This window comes from Crocodylus porosus, unplaced genomic scaffold, assembly GCF_001723895.1.
Source record: "Crocodylus porosus isolate Cpor-Errol unplaced genomic scaffold, CroPor_comp1, whole genome shotgun sequence".
NCBI lineage: Eukaryota > Metazoa > Chordata > Crocodylia > Crocodylidae > Crocodylus > Crocodylus porosus.
The window spans coordinates 35,390,596-35,409,890 of NW_017728917.1; the positions used below are offsets into that span (position 1 = coordinate 35,390,596).

Genomic DNA, 19,295 nt, shown 5'->3' on the forward strand with positions numbered 1-19,295 from the left:
CCCTAAACCTTAACCCTGCCTGCTAAAGGCCTGCCCAAATAAAAAAGTTTTATAACTTGGGATCTACCTAAATCACAGGGGGGCTTACCAATATTCACAGTGTGATCATGGCATAAAGTTCTAATTCCATGGTCATTTTGCTTCAGTGCTGGTTGGTGGAGGGGTCCTGGGGGAGGACTCACGGAGGGAGGGGGCAGCCACTATCTTGTCTGCTGCCCTTTGTGCCACCCCATGAACGACACATGCCCCTGGAGGCTGGGGAGGCACAGCGACCACCCTTAGGTGGAAGTGGCGGTGGCAGCAGCGGGGACATGGTGATGGTGAGTGGGGAGCTTCCACAGCAGTGTCAGCGGTGGGGGTGGGCCAAGCAGGGAGTTCCCATAGGCAGCTGCAGTGTTGGAGGGGTGGGGTGGCCATCAGCAACTGCCCATAGTGGCGACGACCCACTTGTTCAGGGGGTGCACTGCCAATCTCACGGGGTGCACCCACGTGCACCCCCTACGTGTCACCAATGAGCTACCCCACCACCCAATGCCTTTACCTCCCTGTAGTGAGGCGGAACCAGCATTTTATTTTTATTAAGTTTCTTTTTGTTGTTGATTGCTTGGATTTCATGGACTGTCCCAGATTTCGCAGTTCCTGCAAAATCCATGATACTGAATTAAGTCGATCCTTACTTATAACACTTTTACAAGATATTCAGGCTCAGGCTCTGACAGAACACAAAAGGAAAGGCGCTTCAGAGGTGCAGAGAAACTGCTAAAAAATTATTTTCCACGTTTTATCTAAAACAACTTGGCTCACAGATGGTGTCCACAGGAGGTTGCTCTCTGATGACTTTAGGGATTGTGATGGAACATAAGGGAGGAGGCAGTTTCTTAGGTATGTAACATCCAGGCCGCTTCAGGCTTAATACCAGGTAAAACTCCGTCAAAGTCAGGGAGTCCAGACTGTGGAATAAACTCCCTCCATAGGTGGTACAGTCACCTACCCTGGTGGTTTTCAAGAGGAGACTGGACAGTCACCTCACTGAGGTTGCTTGACCCCAGTTATCTTACTGCCTAGAGCGGGGGGCATGGACCCAATGCTCTGTGAGGTCCTTCCAGTCCCTAACAATCTATGAATCAATTTATCTAACTCATCTTACTATCTTTTTATAGTTGCAGGGTATGCTCTACTGTTTCATAGTTTCATAGGGGGTAGCGTTGGAAGGGACCTGAGCAAATCATCAAGTCTGACCCCCTGCCATGGGCAGGAAAGAATGCTGAGGTCAAACAACCCTGGCTAGGTGATTAGCCTCCTTTTGAAGACCCCCAGGGTAGGAGCGAGCACCACTTCCCTTGGAACTTGGTTCCAGATCCTAGCTGCCCTGATTGTGAATTAGTGCCCCCTGATATCTAGCCTGAATTACTTTTGGTCAACTTATGGCCATTATTCCTTGTTACTCCCAGTAGTGCTCAGGGGATCAGGGATTCTCCCATAGCCTGCTGGTTCCCCTTGGCCAATTTGTAGATGGCCACTAGATCCCCTCTCAGCCTTCTCTTGTGGCGGCTGAACAGGTTCAGGTCCCTTAACCTCTCCTCGTAGGGCCTGCCCTGCTGCCCCCGATCATGCGAGTGGCCCTCCTCTGGACCCTCTCCATGTTGTCCACATCCCTCCTGAAGTGCGGCACCCAGAACTGGATGCAGTACTCCAACTGCACCCTGACCAATGACACACAGAGGGGGAGTTTCACCTCTTTGGACCTGCTCGTGATGCATCTGTGCATGCATGACAAGGTGTTATTAGCCTTCGTGACTGTGTCCTCACATTGGCAGCCCATGTTCATTTTGGAATCAATAATGACACCAAGATCCTTTTCTGCCTCTGTGCTGACTAGAAGGGAGTTCCCCAGCCTGTAGCTTTGCTGCTGATTCTTCCTTCCCAGGTGCATCACTTTGCACTTGTCAGTATTGAATTCCATCCTGTTCTCATCTCCCCTGTAACCTGTCTAGATCTAGTTGCAGCCTGTCCCTTTCCTCCAGCGTGCCCACTTCTCCCCACATTTTAGTGTCATCCGTGAATTTGAACAAGGTGCTTTTCATCCCCTCGTCCAAGTCGCTGATGAAGATATTGAACAGTGTGGGCCCGAGGACTGAGCCGTGGGGGACCCCACTGCCCTCCAGTTCAAAAAAGACCCATCCACCACAACTCTCTGGGTGCGGCCCTCCAGCCAATTTGTGACCCATCTGACTGTGTAGGCATCAACACCAGTTGCTTAATTTCTTAATGAGAATGGGGTGTCGAAGGCCTTCCTAAAGTCCAGAAAGATTACATCCACCACGACTCCTGCATCCAAGGATTTTGTGACCTGGTCATAGAAGACCACCAGGTTGGTCTGACAGGACCTGCCTCAAATGAACCCATGTTGGTTGCCCCTAACCATGATCTCCCCTGCTGGTCCCTCACAGGTGTGCTCCTGGATAATTTTCTCAAAGAGCTTTCCCAGAACTGAGGTAAGACTAATGAGCCTGTAGTTTCCTGGGTCCTCCTTCCTCCCTTTTTTGAAAATGGGGACCACATTGGCCCTTTTCCAGCCCACTGGCATCTTGCCACAGTACTATGAGTGCTTGTAAAGATGCGCCAGGGTTCCCGCAATGACCTCTGCTAATTCTCTTAGTATTCTGGGGTGGAGATTGTCAGGACCTATTGACTTGAACACATCTAAACCCACCAGAAGTTCCCTGACTAGGTCCTCACTGTTGTTCAAGCCCTAGGTCTCTCTGAGTGCAGTCCATAGGTAACAACTCCCAAATTTCACTGCTCTTGGGGAGGCACCATGAGATTCTCTCTATCCAGGACCAGGACCTGAGTACCAAACAGACCTACCCTAAATTCATCTTGCAGCCCTACACCCTTGGGAACAGGTATTTACAGAGCAGGGATTTAAAACAATGAAAAACTACCTTACTCTGGGGTTGCCCAACTGGTGGTTTCATCTGTGGCCCCCAGACTCCCACCCAGCCACTATACCCCCTATTGTTCTGGCTGCAGCACCTGCCCTAGGGAGTGGCATGGTACATAGAAGCCTGTAGCTGTTGATTTGGGGGAAGGGGGCACCTGCACACATGGTGAAGCAGGAAGGAGAGCTGTCCATATACAGAGGGAAGAGATGGGGGGTTGCCTACCCACAGTTTGCAGGAAGAGCGGGGGGGACCCTTGATTCATGCAATACCAGTCCGTATGGTATGTGGCCTCCCTGGTGTGGCCTGTCTCAGGTGCAGCCCCCAGCCACTGAAATTTTGGACAGTCTTGTGCTAAAACATGCTATCCTTCAGTGTTTAGTGTAAGTTCAGATTCCCTCTGCAGAGCTTCTCACAGTGTCAGCCAGCAAAGAGGTCTCAGATAGCTGAACCTTCATTCCTCTCTTTAACTTTATAGTGCTTTTTTATCTTCAGACATAGAATTTCACTTAGTTCCTCTTGTATTCATCACAATAACTTGTGTTTATATCCATAAAGGCATCCAGTTCATTTAAATAACCATTTAAATATTACTAATCAATTCATTTTCAGTTCATTGCAGTGGTTAATTGCCCTCACTATTAAAATTATGTCATTTCTAATTTCTGACCCCTCCAAGATTTCAATGCCTATACCACAGAGTAAGTCTGGGCACATAGATAATTACTGCAACGTAACTGACACACTTTGGACATGTCTACACATGCTGCTAATTCAAAGTAGGCTTATTGTGCAGTAAACCTACAGGGGAGAAGATTTGTTTCTGCCCTCTCTGCCACCCTGGAGCAGCCAGGGGGAGCTGCAGGCTCCCATTGCCCTTCCCCCCTCCCTTCCCATTAGGCTGGGTGCTGGCAATATGGGGTGGTCCCACTGGCCATGGGGCCAGGAGAGCTCTGCCAGCTGCAACAGAAGCTGTCTTCTGGCCCTGTGGACGTTGGGAGGGGATCTGATGTGCACGGGGTCAGGAAAGAGCTTCCCCTGCAGTCGCAGAGCTCTTCTAGGTCTGTGCACATCCAGACATATAGCTTCCAGTAAGCCCCCTGCTGGGAGCTGTCCAGGGTATGGCACAGCTTTAGGCAAGCCTTCTGGTGCGGGGGGCGCACAGGGCTCAGCAGCAGCTGCCCTGCTTGGCACAGAGCTCGCTGCTTTGGGGAGGAGACTGGGAATCTTGCCCCCTGTCTGCCTGAGCAACCAGCTCCACCTAGCACAGAGCTGGCTGCTCTAGAGGACAGGCAAGGGCTGGATTCCCAACCCCTGCTCACTCCCCAGAGTAACCAGCTCTGCATGGCATGGAGTTGGCTGCTTTAAAGGATGAGTGAGGGCTGGATTCCCAGCCCCCACTTACCCCCCAGAGCAGCTAGCTCTGCATGTGGAGCAAACAACTCCCTATTCCTGACCCTGATCAGCAACTAGGGGGGGAGCTGGGGAGCTGAGCAGCATCAGGACTGGGGACAGAGAGCTCCTCGTCCCTTGTGGCCCGCTGCTGTCTTGGTTGACCAGAAGCAAGTTTGCTCCCAGCCAGCATCTACACGTTTTACTGCTCAGTTTCTACTGCACAGTAAGTTTACTACTTGTATTTATAGGTAGTAGCTAACTGCACAGTAGATTGATTTACTGCACAGTAAATGTGAGCACATGTAGATGGTGATGCTTAACTGAGCAGTAGACTGATCTACTAATGCTTAACTGCTCAATAGACACACCCTTTGTCTCCTTTTAACTTGCTGTAATTTGTTTACTTACCCAATATAAGCCTACCAAAGAAGGCCAAATTGTTTTTGAGGGTGGGACATTCATACCTGAAAGTACAGACATCCTTTGTTCCAACTGAATTAATAATAACACTTTTAGATCTAATCTTTGGTGAGAGCTCTATTCTTTTGCAGAGACAGAGAGCCACTCTTAAGTCTTGAAGCCATGTTAAATAAAGAGGTTGAAACCAGCAATGCCAGATCTGGCATTTTCACTTGACTTCATGTCAACAGAATATTCTGTTTTTAGACTCCAGGCTTCCCTGGCACCTGAGTGGCTATTGAAGCTTTAACAATCCCTGTTTTCTAGTAAGAACAAACCAGTTTGGTTCCATCATTGCTGAGGAAAACCTCTGGCCAAGTGAGGCCTGTTAGAGGAAAGTTTTGTCACATCTCTGGGGGGGCGGATTAGCCATGTCTAATGTTTTGTAAAATTCTTATTTCCCCACTCATCTTGCCAACAAGAGAAGTGAAAAAATACTATTTTTATTTAAGTATAGAAAACAAAAATGTCACTATTAACCCAGTTAATGTTGGACTCAGTGGTGTGTTTTGTTAAAATATGTACCAAGATGGTGATAATGCTTGAAATGTATACTGCATTTCTAGTCTTCAAACTGCTTTGTAAACTCTAAGTATAAATGGATGTCTGTACACATAGAATTCTGTATTTTATGAAAATGCTTCAAAAAGAAATGTAAATGTCAGCTTTTAGGAAAGAATGGATTTGATGACTCTTATGATTTACTGTGAGGTGTTTAAATAACCTTTCAAGAAATGCAGTGTTGAAATCAGTACTACTCTCATATTAATGTAATTTATTTCAAAGTCTAAAAATAGTTTAATTATTAAATGTCTGATGTATTTTCTACTGTATTAAATATTCCTAATATTTTGTGTGTTTTAATTTAGATGAAAGTTGGAATGGAAAGTTGGAATGGATACCACCAATTTACATTATGTATAGAATACCATCTTGTTATTGATTTTATGGGTCTGTCATTTTAACTGTTATATGAACATCCAGCAAAACCTCATTGGATTTATGGTCTCTCAGTCCCTGAGAAATGGTTGCCTCTTAAGCCAGCTAAGTAGAGGCAATATTAAAATTCAGATAGAATCTTATCTCTTAGTCAAAAGATTTTTGACTATGATTTTTTTAAATGAACAGCAAGAATTTTTTAAACTGGTTTAATACTGTATTAAACACCCAGAGAAGTACGCCACAAATTAAGAGAAAACTCCTTGGGAACAGAAACTGTTTTAGTTCCAATGTATCACATATTTTATCTACTTTTAGTATCAGCAGGTAATTAGAGAAAAACAGTGACAAAAACTCCTCTCTTTGAATTGCAAGCAATATAATTGGGAGGAAGACAAAAAAGTCTGTTATTGAACTGTGTATCTCCTTTAGGAAATATAGATAGTAAGATTTAGAAATAAAGCAGTAGTGGTCATTGACCTAATAAGTTTTCTGGTATAGCAGTGACAGAGCACACGATATCTCCTTTATCTCATCTACATTTTACCTGTGCCACATTGGTTTTCATATGGTGCTTTCAGGCAGTGGTGTGTGAAAGGACTCTGGATAAATGGTTTCTGCCATTGCTGGGAATTGTATTTAAGAATCTGGGAGGCCTTTTTCAGTCCTCTATTTCTACGTGGACATCAACAGTCAGACCATAACAACGACAGGACCCCAGTGAAGGATTTGGTACATGTTCACCCGAATCATTCCTTTAAATTATAAGATAAATTTTCCATTCAGTCACTAAAAATCAAGCTTAGAAGTGACCTCTGTTATCTCCTTTAATAATTATAGTGAAGCAACAGCCCCAATATAATTCAGTTTGAGAGTCACTGGTTCTCTCTACAGTTTTTTAACGTCCACATGCTGACTTAAATTGTCATAAAAATGTGATGCATCTTGTGGGGATGCAGGCTAAGACTAGTGCTCCACTTAGGACTTAAAGGGCACTGACAGATGTGGAAAAAAAACCCAACCAAAACAGCTCTTTACCAGAAGAGGAAGTGCATTAGTTCAACCCAGCTCTGCAACGTCTGTACAGATTGGGTGCTTCAGTGAGGCTTTTTGGCGCTTTTATCAAAAACTGATTCAATCAGCTATTAGATAAAAGCACCAAAAAGCACCACTGAAGCACCTGATCTATACAGACATTGGGTGATCTGAGTTAAACTAATGTGATGCCTCTTCTGGGCATGGGCTGCGCTCAGTGTAGGAGTACACCGAGCTTAAAGTACCATTTTTTTTCCACATCTCTAAGCAGCCACTATAGTGTCTGAGCTAGTAAACCTGCTTCTTACAGAATTTTTTACTCACTCCTGAAGTTCAAATCTTGCTCCTATACAAACTGATATCAGATTGTGGAATTCATTTGAGCTGAATAAAAGTTATTGATGGTTAAATTTACTCCCTCAAGGTTTAGTCTGTATTCCAGTGCTGCTGCTGCTTTAACTAATTGTACCGTGGTAGCCAGCTCTCTTGTGTAGATGCAGCTGGGATGGCAGAAAGAGTTTTTCTGTTGTCAGAATTACGCCAGCTCATTTGGGCAGCAGCAGGTTTGCCAGAAGAGTTGCGTCCATATGGGAGAGTGGTTTCTGCCACAGTTGCGTCAACTGTGAGTTCGGGGGTGGGGGGGTGTTATATATGCACCCCTCTGCCAAGATATTTATGCTGACAGAATATTATAATGAAGAAAAGACTTGATACACTAGACTCAAGGCACCTCTCCATAACTTTTCTGAAATTAGTGGCATCCCAGGTAAGAGCCACAGTTGTAATGTTTCAGCCCACCTACTTTATCTCCAGGTTGCTGTGCTACCACTACTGGTAAAACTGCTCTGTGTAGGTTTTTCATAAACCTAATGCAGGCTCATGCTGCTGCCACAGCCACTTCCTGGTCTGGCTCTGCACAAACCTTCCTGAAAACAGGCACCGAAGGCAGTTTTACCTGGTTGCATCAGTGTAGCTGATACCATTAGTCTTGAAAGGGGCTTATGGCACCCCAGGTTGCCATGCCAACCCAGTTGAGAACCAGTGCTTTAGAAAGAGCAAAATATACTTGTGCAGCAAGATTAGGGCTTTGTTGACACCAGAGTGTTTTTACATGGTTATTTGTCACAGAAGTTGAGGGCTTCATTGTGACATGTTCTAGTCATTAAACCTGTCCTTACGTGAGTTTAGTACTACTAACAGATCAGTGAGTCACTATTAGGCTTGTGCGAAGTGGCAAGTATTTGCTTTGGATTTGGATTCAGCCAGTTCGGAGGGACAGTGCTTCGATTCAGAGATCCAGATCATTGTCCTGATTCAATTCAGCCAGATCAGATCTAAAGATCTGGTGCCACTTCGGAGATTCAGCCATAGATTAAACAGGCAGCAGCCCTCACTATGCTGGACACAGCTGCCTCCACCTGGTAACTCTGTTGTGGTGGGTGGAGTGGGGGGGAACTGGGGCTGGGACAAGCTGCCAAGCTGGGGTGGAGTCCCTTTCTGCTGGAGCAAGCCATGCTTGCATCCTGACCCCCACCCACCCCCACAGCTTGGCAAGTGGCAGCAGGGCAATAGCCCCCACTCCCAGTGCTGCCATGCCCGCATCAGAGTTGGGAGTGGGGGCTCTGCCCTGCTGCCACTTGCCCAGCTGGTGCAGGGAGGCTATATGAGGATTATAATCTTTACTAATTAAAATATGAAATAGAATTAAGTAGAATTACTCATGTATATACAATGAAGCTTAGAGAGCATGCCTTGTAGTGTCACATGACACTCAGAATTAATGAGGATACCATAAATGTCTATGTTTCTATAGCCACAGGCAGCTCATCCGGGGCCTGCAGAAGGGTGGGGAGGAGAGGAGGCACCCCACCACTGGATGCACCCTCTGGAGGTAGTAGCATGGGGGCATGTGCCCCGGATTTGTGTGTGGAGCAATGGAGTATGGGGCAAGCGCCTGTGGGCTTTGGGCCAGAGACTGTGCTGGCCTTTTCCCAGCAGAGTGGCTGGGCCTGGGCTGTGTTTGGGGCAGGCAGGGGCAGGGTGGGTGGTGGTGGCACTGGGAGGGATAACTATGAGGAATTTTGGGGTGGCTGTAGCCCAGCCCATACCTGCCTCTCCCAGTGCTGCTGCCGGTGCCCTACCCCAAGCGCAGCCCCAGCCCAGCTCCACCACCATGAAGAGTCCAGCTCAACCCCTGGCCCCAAGTCTGCAGCAGACAACCTGCCCTCACCCCACACACAAAGCTGGGGGGCACATGACCCCCATGCCTCCTCTGGAAGTGTGTACAGCAACGGGGAGCTGCCCTCACTCCCCACCCCGCTGTGACCCCCAAATGATCCACCTGCAGCTCCGTCCTGCACCCCACCCTGGCTGGGCAGCACCTGCCCGAGCTCCAGCCCCATTCCATCCCTCACCCTAGAAGCCTCGATCTGCCCCCATCACACCCCTTCCCTCTACTCCTTCCCCCCCCACAGACTTACTGGACAGATGCTGGTTTCCAGATTGCTGGGCTGCATTCCTAGCTGCGTGTGTGCTGTGACTGTGCATACACACAGCATTTATCAGTGACATTTATCAGCTACACTGGCCAAAAAAAGCCGATTGCCAATAACTCAATTTTCCTTTTATCAGCCTTGACCCATTATGGACCAATATATCGGTGTACCTCTATCACTTGGTAGCCTATTTCAGCGTTTTACTACCCTCCTAGTGAGAGAGTTTTTTCCTAATATGTAACCTAAACTTCTCCTGCTGCATCTTGAGATCATTGCTCTTTGTTCTGTCATTTGCCACCACCATCATCAGCCTCTACTCTCAAGTCATGTGCCCATTTTTACTGAACTCTCCCCAATTTGTCCACATCCTTTCTGTAGTGAGGGACACAAAACTGGACACAGTACTCCAGACATGGCTTCACCAGTGCCCAATAGAGAGGAATAATCACTTCCCTCAATCTGCTGTCATCACTCCTACTAATGTAGCCCAGTATGCCATTAGCCTTTCTGGCAAGAAGGGCACACTGTTGACTCATATTCAGTTTATTGTCCCCTGTAACCCCCCACGTCCTTTTTTGCAGAGCTGCTGCTTAGCCAGTCAGTCCTCAGCCTCTACCAGTATGTGGGATTGTTCCATCCTAAATGCAAGTGTGTGCACTTATTGAACCTAATGAGATTTCTTTTGGTCCAGTCCTCCAATTTATCTTGGTCACTCTAAATCCTAGCCCGATCCTCCTGACGATCCAGCCAGTTTTCTGTCCGCCTTACATTCCATGCATCCAACACATACTTCCTCGGTTTGCTTGCAAAAAAGTTGTGGGAGACCCTATCAAAGCATCAAAAGCTAGTTTGCAACTCTAGTGCTAGTTAAGAAAGTGTACCAGCCATGACTTTGAATTTTTTCATCAGTTTGTGTCAAGATCTTTATGTTAAGAGTCCCCTGCATCTGTTCAGAATTTCCTGAATACTAAATCGTTAAGTCAGTGGTTCCCAACTTTTTCAGACTTAAGGCACCCCTGGGAAAATATCAGCTGTTAATTTTTCACTTCTTTTGACTACAGAAAAAATAGAACAATTAATATGTGCAGACTCAGAAAGATGACAACAGCAGGTCAGAGTGTTTTTAACTCGTGGGTTCCTATATGAAATCTCTGGGTTTATCTTGTGAATCATGTTGCACATCTAACAGCGCTAATATTGTGAGACATACTGTGGCACCTCAGAAAGGATCTTAAGGCACCTTAGGATGCTGCAGCACCCTGGTTGAGAATCATTGTCCTAAGTCCATGCACAAAATGTTGCTACTTGAATTACATTTAAGCTATATAACATTTGTAAGACTTTTACTACATTCTTGCTTCAGATGATTTTAATTTAAAAGACCTTGAGGTTTAAACCTAATCCAGTATTTACCAGTTTACCAAAGTCCCAGGCTGTAAAAATGTTCTCATGTATTCCTTTGTTTTGCTGATTCAGTAGTTCCACTAGTCTGGAAACCTTAATGTTGTGGTCCAGACCTTGGTGGTGTTAAATTTCAAACTTCTGCTGCTTTGAGTCTAATCTTTAATTACTGTGCCAGCATTTTCACCACCCTAGTGAATTTTGTGCCAATGTTTCCATTTTAAAACACCACATTTAATAAAAAGGGGCATCACCTTAAATATATAGCAGACCTATAACTCCTGTAGGATCCTGTAAAGCAAAACTGTGAAGTCCATGTGGCTTTGTCATACAGTTTGAGCAAAAACATAGATTCCATGTAATCATGGGGAACTACATATCAAGCTAGTGATTTTTTTTAACTACCCACAAATATTGATTTAACCTTCTGTATTTTTTCTTCTCACATTCCTACATGATAACCAGAAACAGTTCTGTCCGTCTTTTAGTGTCCTGGACTGTTCTTTTCCTGGAGAACCCAAGGACATCAAGAAAATGTTTATCTTGTGGATGAGTTGTAATATCTTGGTAAAGCAAGCTAATTAAGGATGGTTTTCAGCTTTATCTCCTCAGTTCTGTACGTGTGTGGCTTATAATGAGAATGTTAATGTATTAACACTTGTATTAGAGTGGAAAATAATCTATCTTTGAAATTCAATTAATTGGCACATTAAATAGTATAGACGAAATACATGAGCAAAGAAAACTATCTCCAGTGACAGAAATAAAGTTCATAGGTTCTCTCTCACCTTGTGTATTTTTGCGTTTATCATGTATAGCAACTGTATATTGAATGAAAGCCAGGTTATACAATTAGTTAATGTTTCTAAAATAATGCCCCAAATCCAAGGAACAATTAATTAACTTTGGTTTGTTACAGTATAGGCCTACCCATGGGAAAATAAGCCCGGGAGATTTTTTTTTAGTGGTATGGCGTGTTCACCTAAACCTGGCAAGTGTGTTTCTTGCTGAAGCTGTTCCACTGTGCAGAAAATAATTCAAGATTCATTGAGAGAGAGAGAGAGAGAGAGAGAGAGAGAGAGAGAGAACATGAGGAGAGGAGGGGACTTTGGTACTGAAATTTGAAAACTTTTCTTTCCTTTAGGGTCAATAGGAACCATATGGGATATTTATAAAGTACCTAGATTTCTTTTTGTTGACATTGTTGATGCTTTTATCACTGAAAGGTTCCCTTCATACTGGCATACATCTTTGCTTGCAAATGCTAGGGGCAGGTTATCAAGCCATGTATAAGGAACTCTTGTACATTAGAAAGCCACTCTGAGCTTTCTTGTGCACACACCAGATCTGCAGTGGATAGTTACAGCTGTCCATTTTGACAACACGATCTGCAGTAACTTTGTCTTGCTGGATTCCAAATGAACTGTAAATTCTCTAATAACAATATCTTATCCTCAGGTCAGCATTTTATCCTGAACATACCTGCTCCATCCTTTGCCCCTGGCAGTCAGGTCTAGCACTGGAGAAACTGGCAGCAGCAGCTGGGTAGGCCACGGAGGCTTACTGGGAAGCCAAGTCTGGCCACTGCATGGCCCTTGCCCCATCACATGACCGGGGGCAGTGGGACTGGCCACACATGCACCATGGCCTGCGTAGCCAATAATGTCACCGATAAATGCTGTGCCTACCCCTGCCCCAGCCCCACTCCCTCCCTCACTGTGGGGGCCTCAATCTGCTCCCTCCAGCCCCTACAGACTTACCAGCCAGATACTACTCTCCAAGCTGCTGGGCTGCATATCAGATTGGTAATGGCCGATGTGGCTGGTTAATAATTGGCCATCTGTATTGGCCAACGAAATCTTTATTGGAGTACCCCTAAAAATTGTTTAGGTAGTCTTGCAGGTGTATCCCAAAGGATTTTCAGAAGATATATTTAATATTCATCCTTTGTGAGGTTTGACTAATGAAATAAAAATACTTCTCAAAACAAAACACCAGACTTGAAGTAGGACCATTACAGTTAATCTTCACTGGAAATCTGCAAGCTCTGGATTTTATAACATTCAGAAAGTTGCATTCTGGGTTGTTGCTGTGATCAGGAGCTAATTTTTGTAACATAAAAACAGAAGAAGGTATAGAACAAACATAATACTAAATACCTCGTTAGCAATTTTGGGGGGTGTTAAGTCCATAATTATGAAGATGTTTTAATATTCCAAGATACTGTTGTTTTCCTAAAAATGCACTGTAGTCATGGCCAAGCCATGGCTCATGCTTTAGAAATGAAATGGTGTCAGTGTGCTGCTGTTTCTGGAAACATCCAGTGAGCATATATGTTAGAAATGTTATGAAGAAACAACTGCAGTGCTGCTTAGCCAGTTTTGTGAAGTGTGAGGTCTGTGTCTATCACCCAGGACCTGAAATTAGATACAAGAAGCAAAAATCACATATGGTTTTTTTGTATTTCACTACTAGCTAAACCAGAACAACTTTGCCTCTGTGTGATGAAAAGCATTACTACAATGTTAAGACCTTTTCATTTCCCATTACAATATAGTTTTGTATTACTGCTTTCTGGCCTCATTTGTTGAAACCATTCAAAATTTCACTGCAAAAAAAGTCTTCCCTTTGCTGCTGCTCAAGAGATGTGACATCAGCTGAAACATTCCAGTTGCTGTCTGACTCATTCCACATCAACTTCAAACTCCTAAGTTAGCTTTGTTCTATCGACTTACTTTGTGCCTCCTCTTCCCTGCTGTATCTTCTCTGGACTTCTACTAATAAGAATACCCTTTCTTTTGAGATGTTGAACATTTTCCAGTACTACCCCTTAGTTTTGGTATTGTCTCCCTTTTTCTTTGCACAATAGGCCTTTTTTCCCCAAGAAAGCAGTAGAATGCTTGAGCTGGTGATCCCTAACAATAAAAGACAGAGTAGGCAAGATTTGTTACTCACTTCCCATTTTGGTTCCTCACCAGAATCTATATTTTTACAACTTTTTGGCATACAGTAAAGTCATTTTCTCTTTGAAGGCTGAAGAGTGTGTGTGTGTGTGTGTGTGTGTGTGTGTGTGTGTGTGTATGCATGTATATATACATACATACACACATACATATATACACATACATACACACATATATAGTATATATATGTGTATATGGGGGGGGGTATGTGTGTGTGTGTAGGAAGGACTCTTGTATACATATGGTAGACTCCCAGGCCACAGGATGGATACCCATAGTTGAATTTTTGGAATTTGAAGAAATAAATAAAAATAAATACTTAACTAAAACCATTGATGTCTATAGGTTCTCTCATGCTCTGAAAAGTTATTGCTTTTCCTTGTAATTAAAGATAATTAATGAATAATTAAGGTGCAAAAGTGGCCTGTCATCCTACAACAAAGTTGGGGTTTTTTGTGTTCTGTTGTGCTAACATTTTAAATTTAATCATGAAGAAAAGATTAAATGCAAAATCATGTTCAATTAACAAATGGCTTGAATAGTCAAGAATAAAATTAATATATCTTGCTGGCCTTCTGTCCTTATGAGGAACCTCTGTAATAGAGAGAGCTATGCTACATACGTCACAGTGCTCTGCCACAAACCGAGCAGATCTGCTTAAGGTTGATTTTATCTAATGAATATTTTCCTACTGTTATATGGATCTTATTTTGTCCAAACACTGTTAAAGTTTCAGAACTCCCTTCAGTATAAATCCAATATTTTTTATTCTATTTTTATTCCTATTACAGATTATTATAAGAAATATGAAGAAATCTTTATTACCTGGTTATGTACTTATGTCCCTTTCTATTAACAGGCCAAATATCCTGATATTGTAACACTTCCTGAAGGACCAACAGGAGATTACATGATTATAAAGAACCCTGAACTTTCTGGGTAAGGCAACTTCAAGATGCTTATTAATGTTTTTATTTAAGAAAAAAGAACAAAAGCAAAGTTTTGATAATGACATTTTAAATGGGGGTGGTTGTTTTTTTAGAATAAATGATCTCTAACTCAACTAGAAGGAAATGTGAAGTGTCTGCCAGAATCACAATTTGTATATAAAGACTGGATAATTGTCAGAATCACATTATTGCTTATATTATGTAATCACTTTCTCCTTTAAATTTAAAAGAGGATTGTATGAACACATTTTGTAGATACAGCCATATTCACTTGGGAAATTTCAAGCAAACACCACAGGATGCTTGCTTCCTGTGGCCCTGCTGGGGATGACAGAAATGTATTGCTGCTTCATATATTTATTGATAAGAGAAATTATAGATCATAACACCTAGACTGAGAAAGTAGGAGGCTCTAATAGCATTTTATATTTTGAACAACAATAATACTGAAGATTCCAAGGCCTTTATGACCATTACAACAATTATGTTTTATTTATTAATAATTAATATTTACAAATGTTGCTCACCTCATTCAAGTCATCACTTTAGTGCAGTTTATGAATCAGTGTGAGGAAGGTGTAAAAGATTTGACTGAAAGTTTAAAAACACTAGAAGTAGAGATGGGTAGTTAAAAGAAGCAGTTTCAGATCTTTATCCAGCCCAGGTTTGGGGCTGAGTTCAGTGGTGGTGAAATTTATGGTTCTTCAAATAATTGAAGATTCTCAATGGTATGTATCTCACACCCTGCACTTTAACCAGAGACTTTTACCTTTAGCAGTGGCAGGTGATCCCTTGATTTGAGGATGATCTCTACCGTGGCTCATTGCTGGGTCTTGAGGTGACTTAAAGAGTCCAGTCCTTGAGCCACAGATACATTCACAGAAGTTGCAGGTCTTTCTGCAGAGGAAAGTAGGCCATTGGCCAAGATTTCTCTCATTTTCCTTCCTCCACTCTCTCGTCTTGGCAAAGATGCTAGACCTAGAAGTGGTCTGCCGCTTGGTTGAGGTTGCAGTACCACTACGGTTGGTTAGCAGCTAGCTCCTCCTAGTTGTTGAAGTCAGCAGCAGTTTTCTTGAGGTATGCCTTCACTGTGTCCTTGTAGAGTTTCTGCTGAGAGATCTCAGGCCACAAGCAAGGTACGAGAAGAGCACTTGTTTTGGTTGCTGAGAATCAGGCATCCACACAGTGTCCGATCCAGCAGAATTGGTGCTTGAGGATCACTTACTCAATGCTAATATGCCCCATGTTAGAAGCAAGCAGCTTAACTGGATTGAATGACTGAAGTAACTTGAATCTGACTGGCTTACAACTCTTTTCTTTAAATATTACTAATTGTTCAAAAGTAGGTTGACATGACTACGAATGTTAAAGCTTTGGCTTGGGGACCTTCTTGAAAAGAAAATTTGGTTTACTAATTTGATATTACCTAGTGTTGACTTTTATTTAGTACTTATATATTAATTCAGAATCTGAGATGTGCTTACAGTAATGTTTCCACTGAAATAGACATCTAAACTTATTACTTTAAGTACTATACATGAGTTGCTTGTATTTTATATTATTATGTACAATACAGGTTTGAATTAATGATCATTTGGAAGATACCTGTGAATGAAGAAGGAATAGCAATACCTGTCCTGGATCTTCTGCCTAAAATACCAGCACACAGTAATGTCACGATATATTCTAAAATCATTTTTATTCATTGTGTGTTTGAAAAGCGAGGTTTTCCTGGCTTATAGTAAAGTCACTAATTAGATTTTGTCCAGATGGTTACAGAATGGAAGTTGCCACAAAACTCCACTTGAAATAGCTTTCCAATTTGACAAAATTTCATTCAATAGTTCAGTCAATCAGTGGTATACACCCACTACATGGTGTTTAGAACTGTACCAAAAGTCAAAATATCACCTCTACTCTTCCTTTTTATCACTAACTTCCTGCACTGACAAACTGGTTCATGGCTAGTCCTTGTTTAGGACCTAGGGAGATGCTGGTACGAATCAGAAAGGCATGAGGCCTTCCCCTCAGTGGAATCTAGAGGGGATAGTTCTGATACAGCCGCCAACTCTACAGTAGATTTCCTTTAAGGGCAATTTAGGACACTGGTAACGTTAGGCAATCACTAATGAGTGTTAAGCAAACTGTGAAATCAGTGCACAGTGTCCACACATTTTCTGTTGAACAGATGTATGACCATAAATCATGTGGCTGTTTTTGCAGGCTACCCTTTCCTTGCTCTATCAGGAAAGAGGGCTTCTGAAGTTTCATGCTTTTAGGTATTCATGAATGGTGCTTCCTGCAAAATGATTTGGCATTTTCCAGTTCTTAAAATGTGTAAGGCTATCAGCAAGAGCATTTTTAGTCTAATTCACTACTTGCTAGAGCCAGAGAAGTAGCCTGTTTTCCTGACAAGCAAGCAAAATTAGGCAAGTGCTCCAAAAGAAGTGGTTGGCAAGTTTCAAACTTTCAGTGGGTGATGTAGTCACTGCATCCAGGTACCTTCTAAAGATTTTGATTGCTGTATTTCCTGTAATTTGGATTTTGATGTCTTTAATCTATTTTTTTTTTCCTTGCAGGTATAGAGCATAAGGCAGCAGCTGCTGCTGAAAATGCACCTGGCTGCTTCAGAATTATGCTGCGTTTGCTTGGGATTGAGGCCTCCATTGAAAGTGTGGTCAAATCATTTGCCATGGAAACAGAGTAATTTATAACAGTAGCCATGTGAATTATACAGTCTATAATTTTTATTGAATATAAACATTAAGTTATTTTCCATTTAGAAACCATACCCATAAAACATGCTATCTGTACAATTATGGCACATTCTATATAAATTGTCATGATGTGAAAAATAAATACAGCCATTTAAATACAAAATGCCAAATAAAATAGTTACATGTACAGAGTGAATTTCATTATAAAATTTAACTCTCTGAATCAGTAATGTACCGGGGGGGGGGGTGTAGGTTGTCCTTAACATTTTCTAGGTATCTGGAAAGTGTTACAAGAACATATGCTGTCAAATTCAAGTCCATAAAAAGTGGAAGTTTCATTTCACAGCTCTATACAAGTACAGTGATCTTAACAGCTGCTTACAGATATTAAAAAACAAACACACACCGATATTACCAGAAGTAGCAGCGTGATAGTTCAGCCCAGCTCCACAGTGTCTGTTTAGATCAAGCGCTTCAGCGGGGCTTTTTGCCACTTTTATCTAAAGCCAATTCAATCAGCTATTAGATAAAAGCACCAAAAAGGCCCACTAAAGCATCCAATCCATAGACATGGCATGGGCCAGGTTGAATTAACATGATTCCTATTCTGGGTGTGTGCTGGGTTTGGTGTGGGAGCACACTGAGTTTAAAAGTAAAGCGCCATTTGGGGGAAGAGAGGGTGTTGTTTTGTTTTGTTTTGTTTTGTTTTGTTTTGATAATGTCTGTAAGCAGCCTCATGGCTCAAAAAAAAAAGTGACATTAAAAGAAAAATAAAGTTCCTCAAGTATTCCTGTTACTAAATGTAGGTAAAGTGATCATCATAGCCGATTAAAAAAAGTTAGTTTGTAAAAAAAAAAAAAAAAAAGCACAAAAAATCCAATTGCATGAAGTAGTTTTGCTTTCTTTTCCATAATTTATGGGTGCAGAATAGAACACCCTACTCTCACAAATCATTAACTGGAGCAAAAATTGAAAACCCATGGCAAACAACTGAAAGCTTACACATTTTTAATTCAAAGGGATAATTTACTACTGGCAATAGTGCTTAACCTTGCTTTGTACACCTAATGTAATAATTCTGGTAAACAAGTAAACACATTTCGCATATTTGCTTCCCTTAACATAAAGGAAACAATTTAAAGTTGTCTCTTGCTACATTCCTTACCCCTCTGACAGATTCTACCACTTAGACCTTCACAAATGAAGTAATAGTTTTCAAAAAGGTAAAATACAATAACATTTGTGGGGAAGGAGTGAGTCAATATTGCCACCACTTTTCAGAAGCACTACAGTATCCTTACCAAGACATCACAAGCAACTTGCCTATTTTTTTTTCAAAAACTGAGAGACGGTTGTCAACCCCAAAATTAATTCACTCTACCTAGATGATGTACTTTTTGTATACATTTATTGTAAGCTTTTTCTAGACTCAGGAAGTCATTATGCACATCAGCTTTGGTCTCCTTAGCAGATATAATACACATATTACATGTCTGCCTCTTACTCTCAGCTGATTTACAGGTATGAATTCAAAGAAATGAGGAAGCATACAGAAATTGTGATATTCAAAAAAAACCAGGACAGGGCTGCCAGATCTATGATTATACCAACCAGTTCTAACACAGTAGGATGCTTTCTGGTAACAGCTTTCAAAACTGCCATCATAATAGTATGTTAGTAATAATAGCTAGGAACACTGCTCCTGTCATTATGCCTGGCCAAAAATAACTAGCGACTGAGGCAGCCAATTAGACTGTTTCTCGATTCAGAGGTTTTCCACTCCCCTTTCTCTCCCCACCCCACCTTCCCCAAATGAGCACATAGCAAAGTAATGCTAGGAATTAGCAGACACTCAGGAATTATCAATTACAGCTTTCTAAAAGTCTAACATAGTTTCAGTTGGTAGGGTCGGAAGGGACCTGAGCAGATCATCAAGTCTGACCCCCTGCCATGGCAGGAAAGAGTACTGGGGGTCGAACGACCCCAGCAGGTGATTGTC

At 42.5% G+C, this 19,295-nt stretch overlaps 2 protein-coding genes across 5 annotated transcripts in view; one reads left to right on the plus strand and one right to left on the minus strand.

Annotated features, from left to right (window-relative positions):
* Positions 1–13,248: 13,248 nt before the first annotated feature.
* The window catches only part of NOL8 (nucleolar protein 8), a 12,175-nt gene continuing 6,128 nt past the window's right edge, over positions 13,249–19,295 (minus strand). For 2 of the 4 annotated variants that reach the window (XM_019537062.1, XM_019537061.1), the window contains exons 6-8: positions 18,904–18,912; positions 15,094–15,106; positions 13,249–13,292 (exon numbers count right to left, since the gene is read on the minus strand). In XM_019537062.1, coding sequence (XP_019392607.1) covers positions 13,264–13,292; positions 15,094–15,106; positions 18,904–18,912 — 51 coding nt within the window. In that variant the 3' untranslated portion in view covers positions 13,249–13,263. Of the gene's footprint in view, positions 13,293–14,600; positions 15,107–17,304; positions 18,913–19,295 lie in introns of those variants that run through there. The other 2 variants (XM_019537064.1, XM_019537065.1) reach the window with 2 other exon arrangements.
* On the plus strand, positions 14,452–17,483 carry LOC109311426 (centromere protein P-like). The gene is made up of 3 exons (XM_019537066.1): positions 14,452–14,568; positions 16,156–16,247; positions 17,159–17,483. Exons 1-3 carry the CDS (start codon positions 14,540–14,542, stop codon positions 17,284–17,286), a joined length of 249 nt encoding a protein of 82 aa, XP_019392611.1. The 5' UTR covers positions 14,452–14,539; the 3' UTR covers positions 17,287–17,483.

Excerpts from the sequence above, each read along its gene's own strand:
- LOC109311426 (XM_019537066.1), top strand. The coding sequence starts at position 14,540 with ATGATTATAAAGAACCCTGAACTTTCTGG. Across the intron at positions 14,569-16,155 it reads AAGAACCCTGAACTTTCTGG|GTTTGAATTAATGATCATTT; the intron begins GTAAGGCAACTT and ends TGTACAATACAG. Across the intron at positions 16,248-17,158 it reads GCCTAAAATACCAGCACACA|GTATAGAGCATAAGGCAGCA; the intron begins GTAATGTCACGA and ends TTTTCCTTGCAG.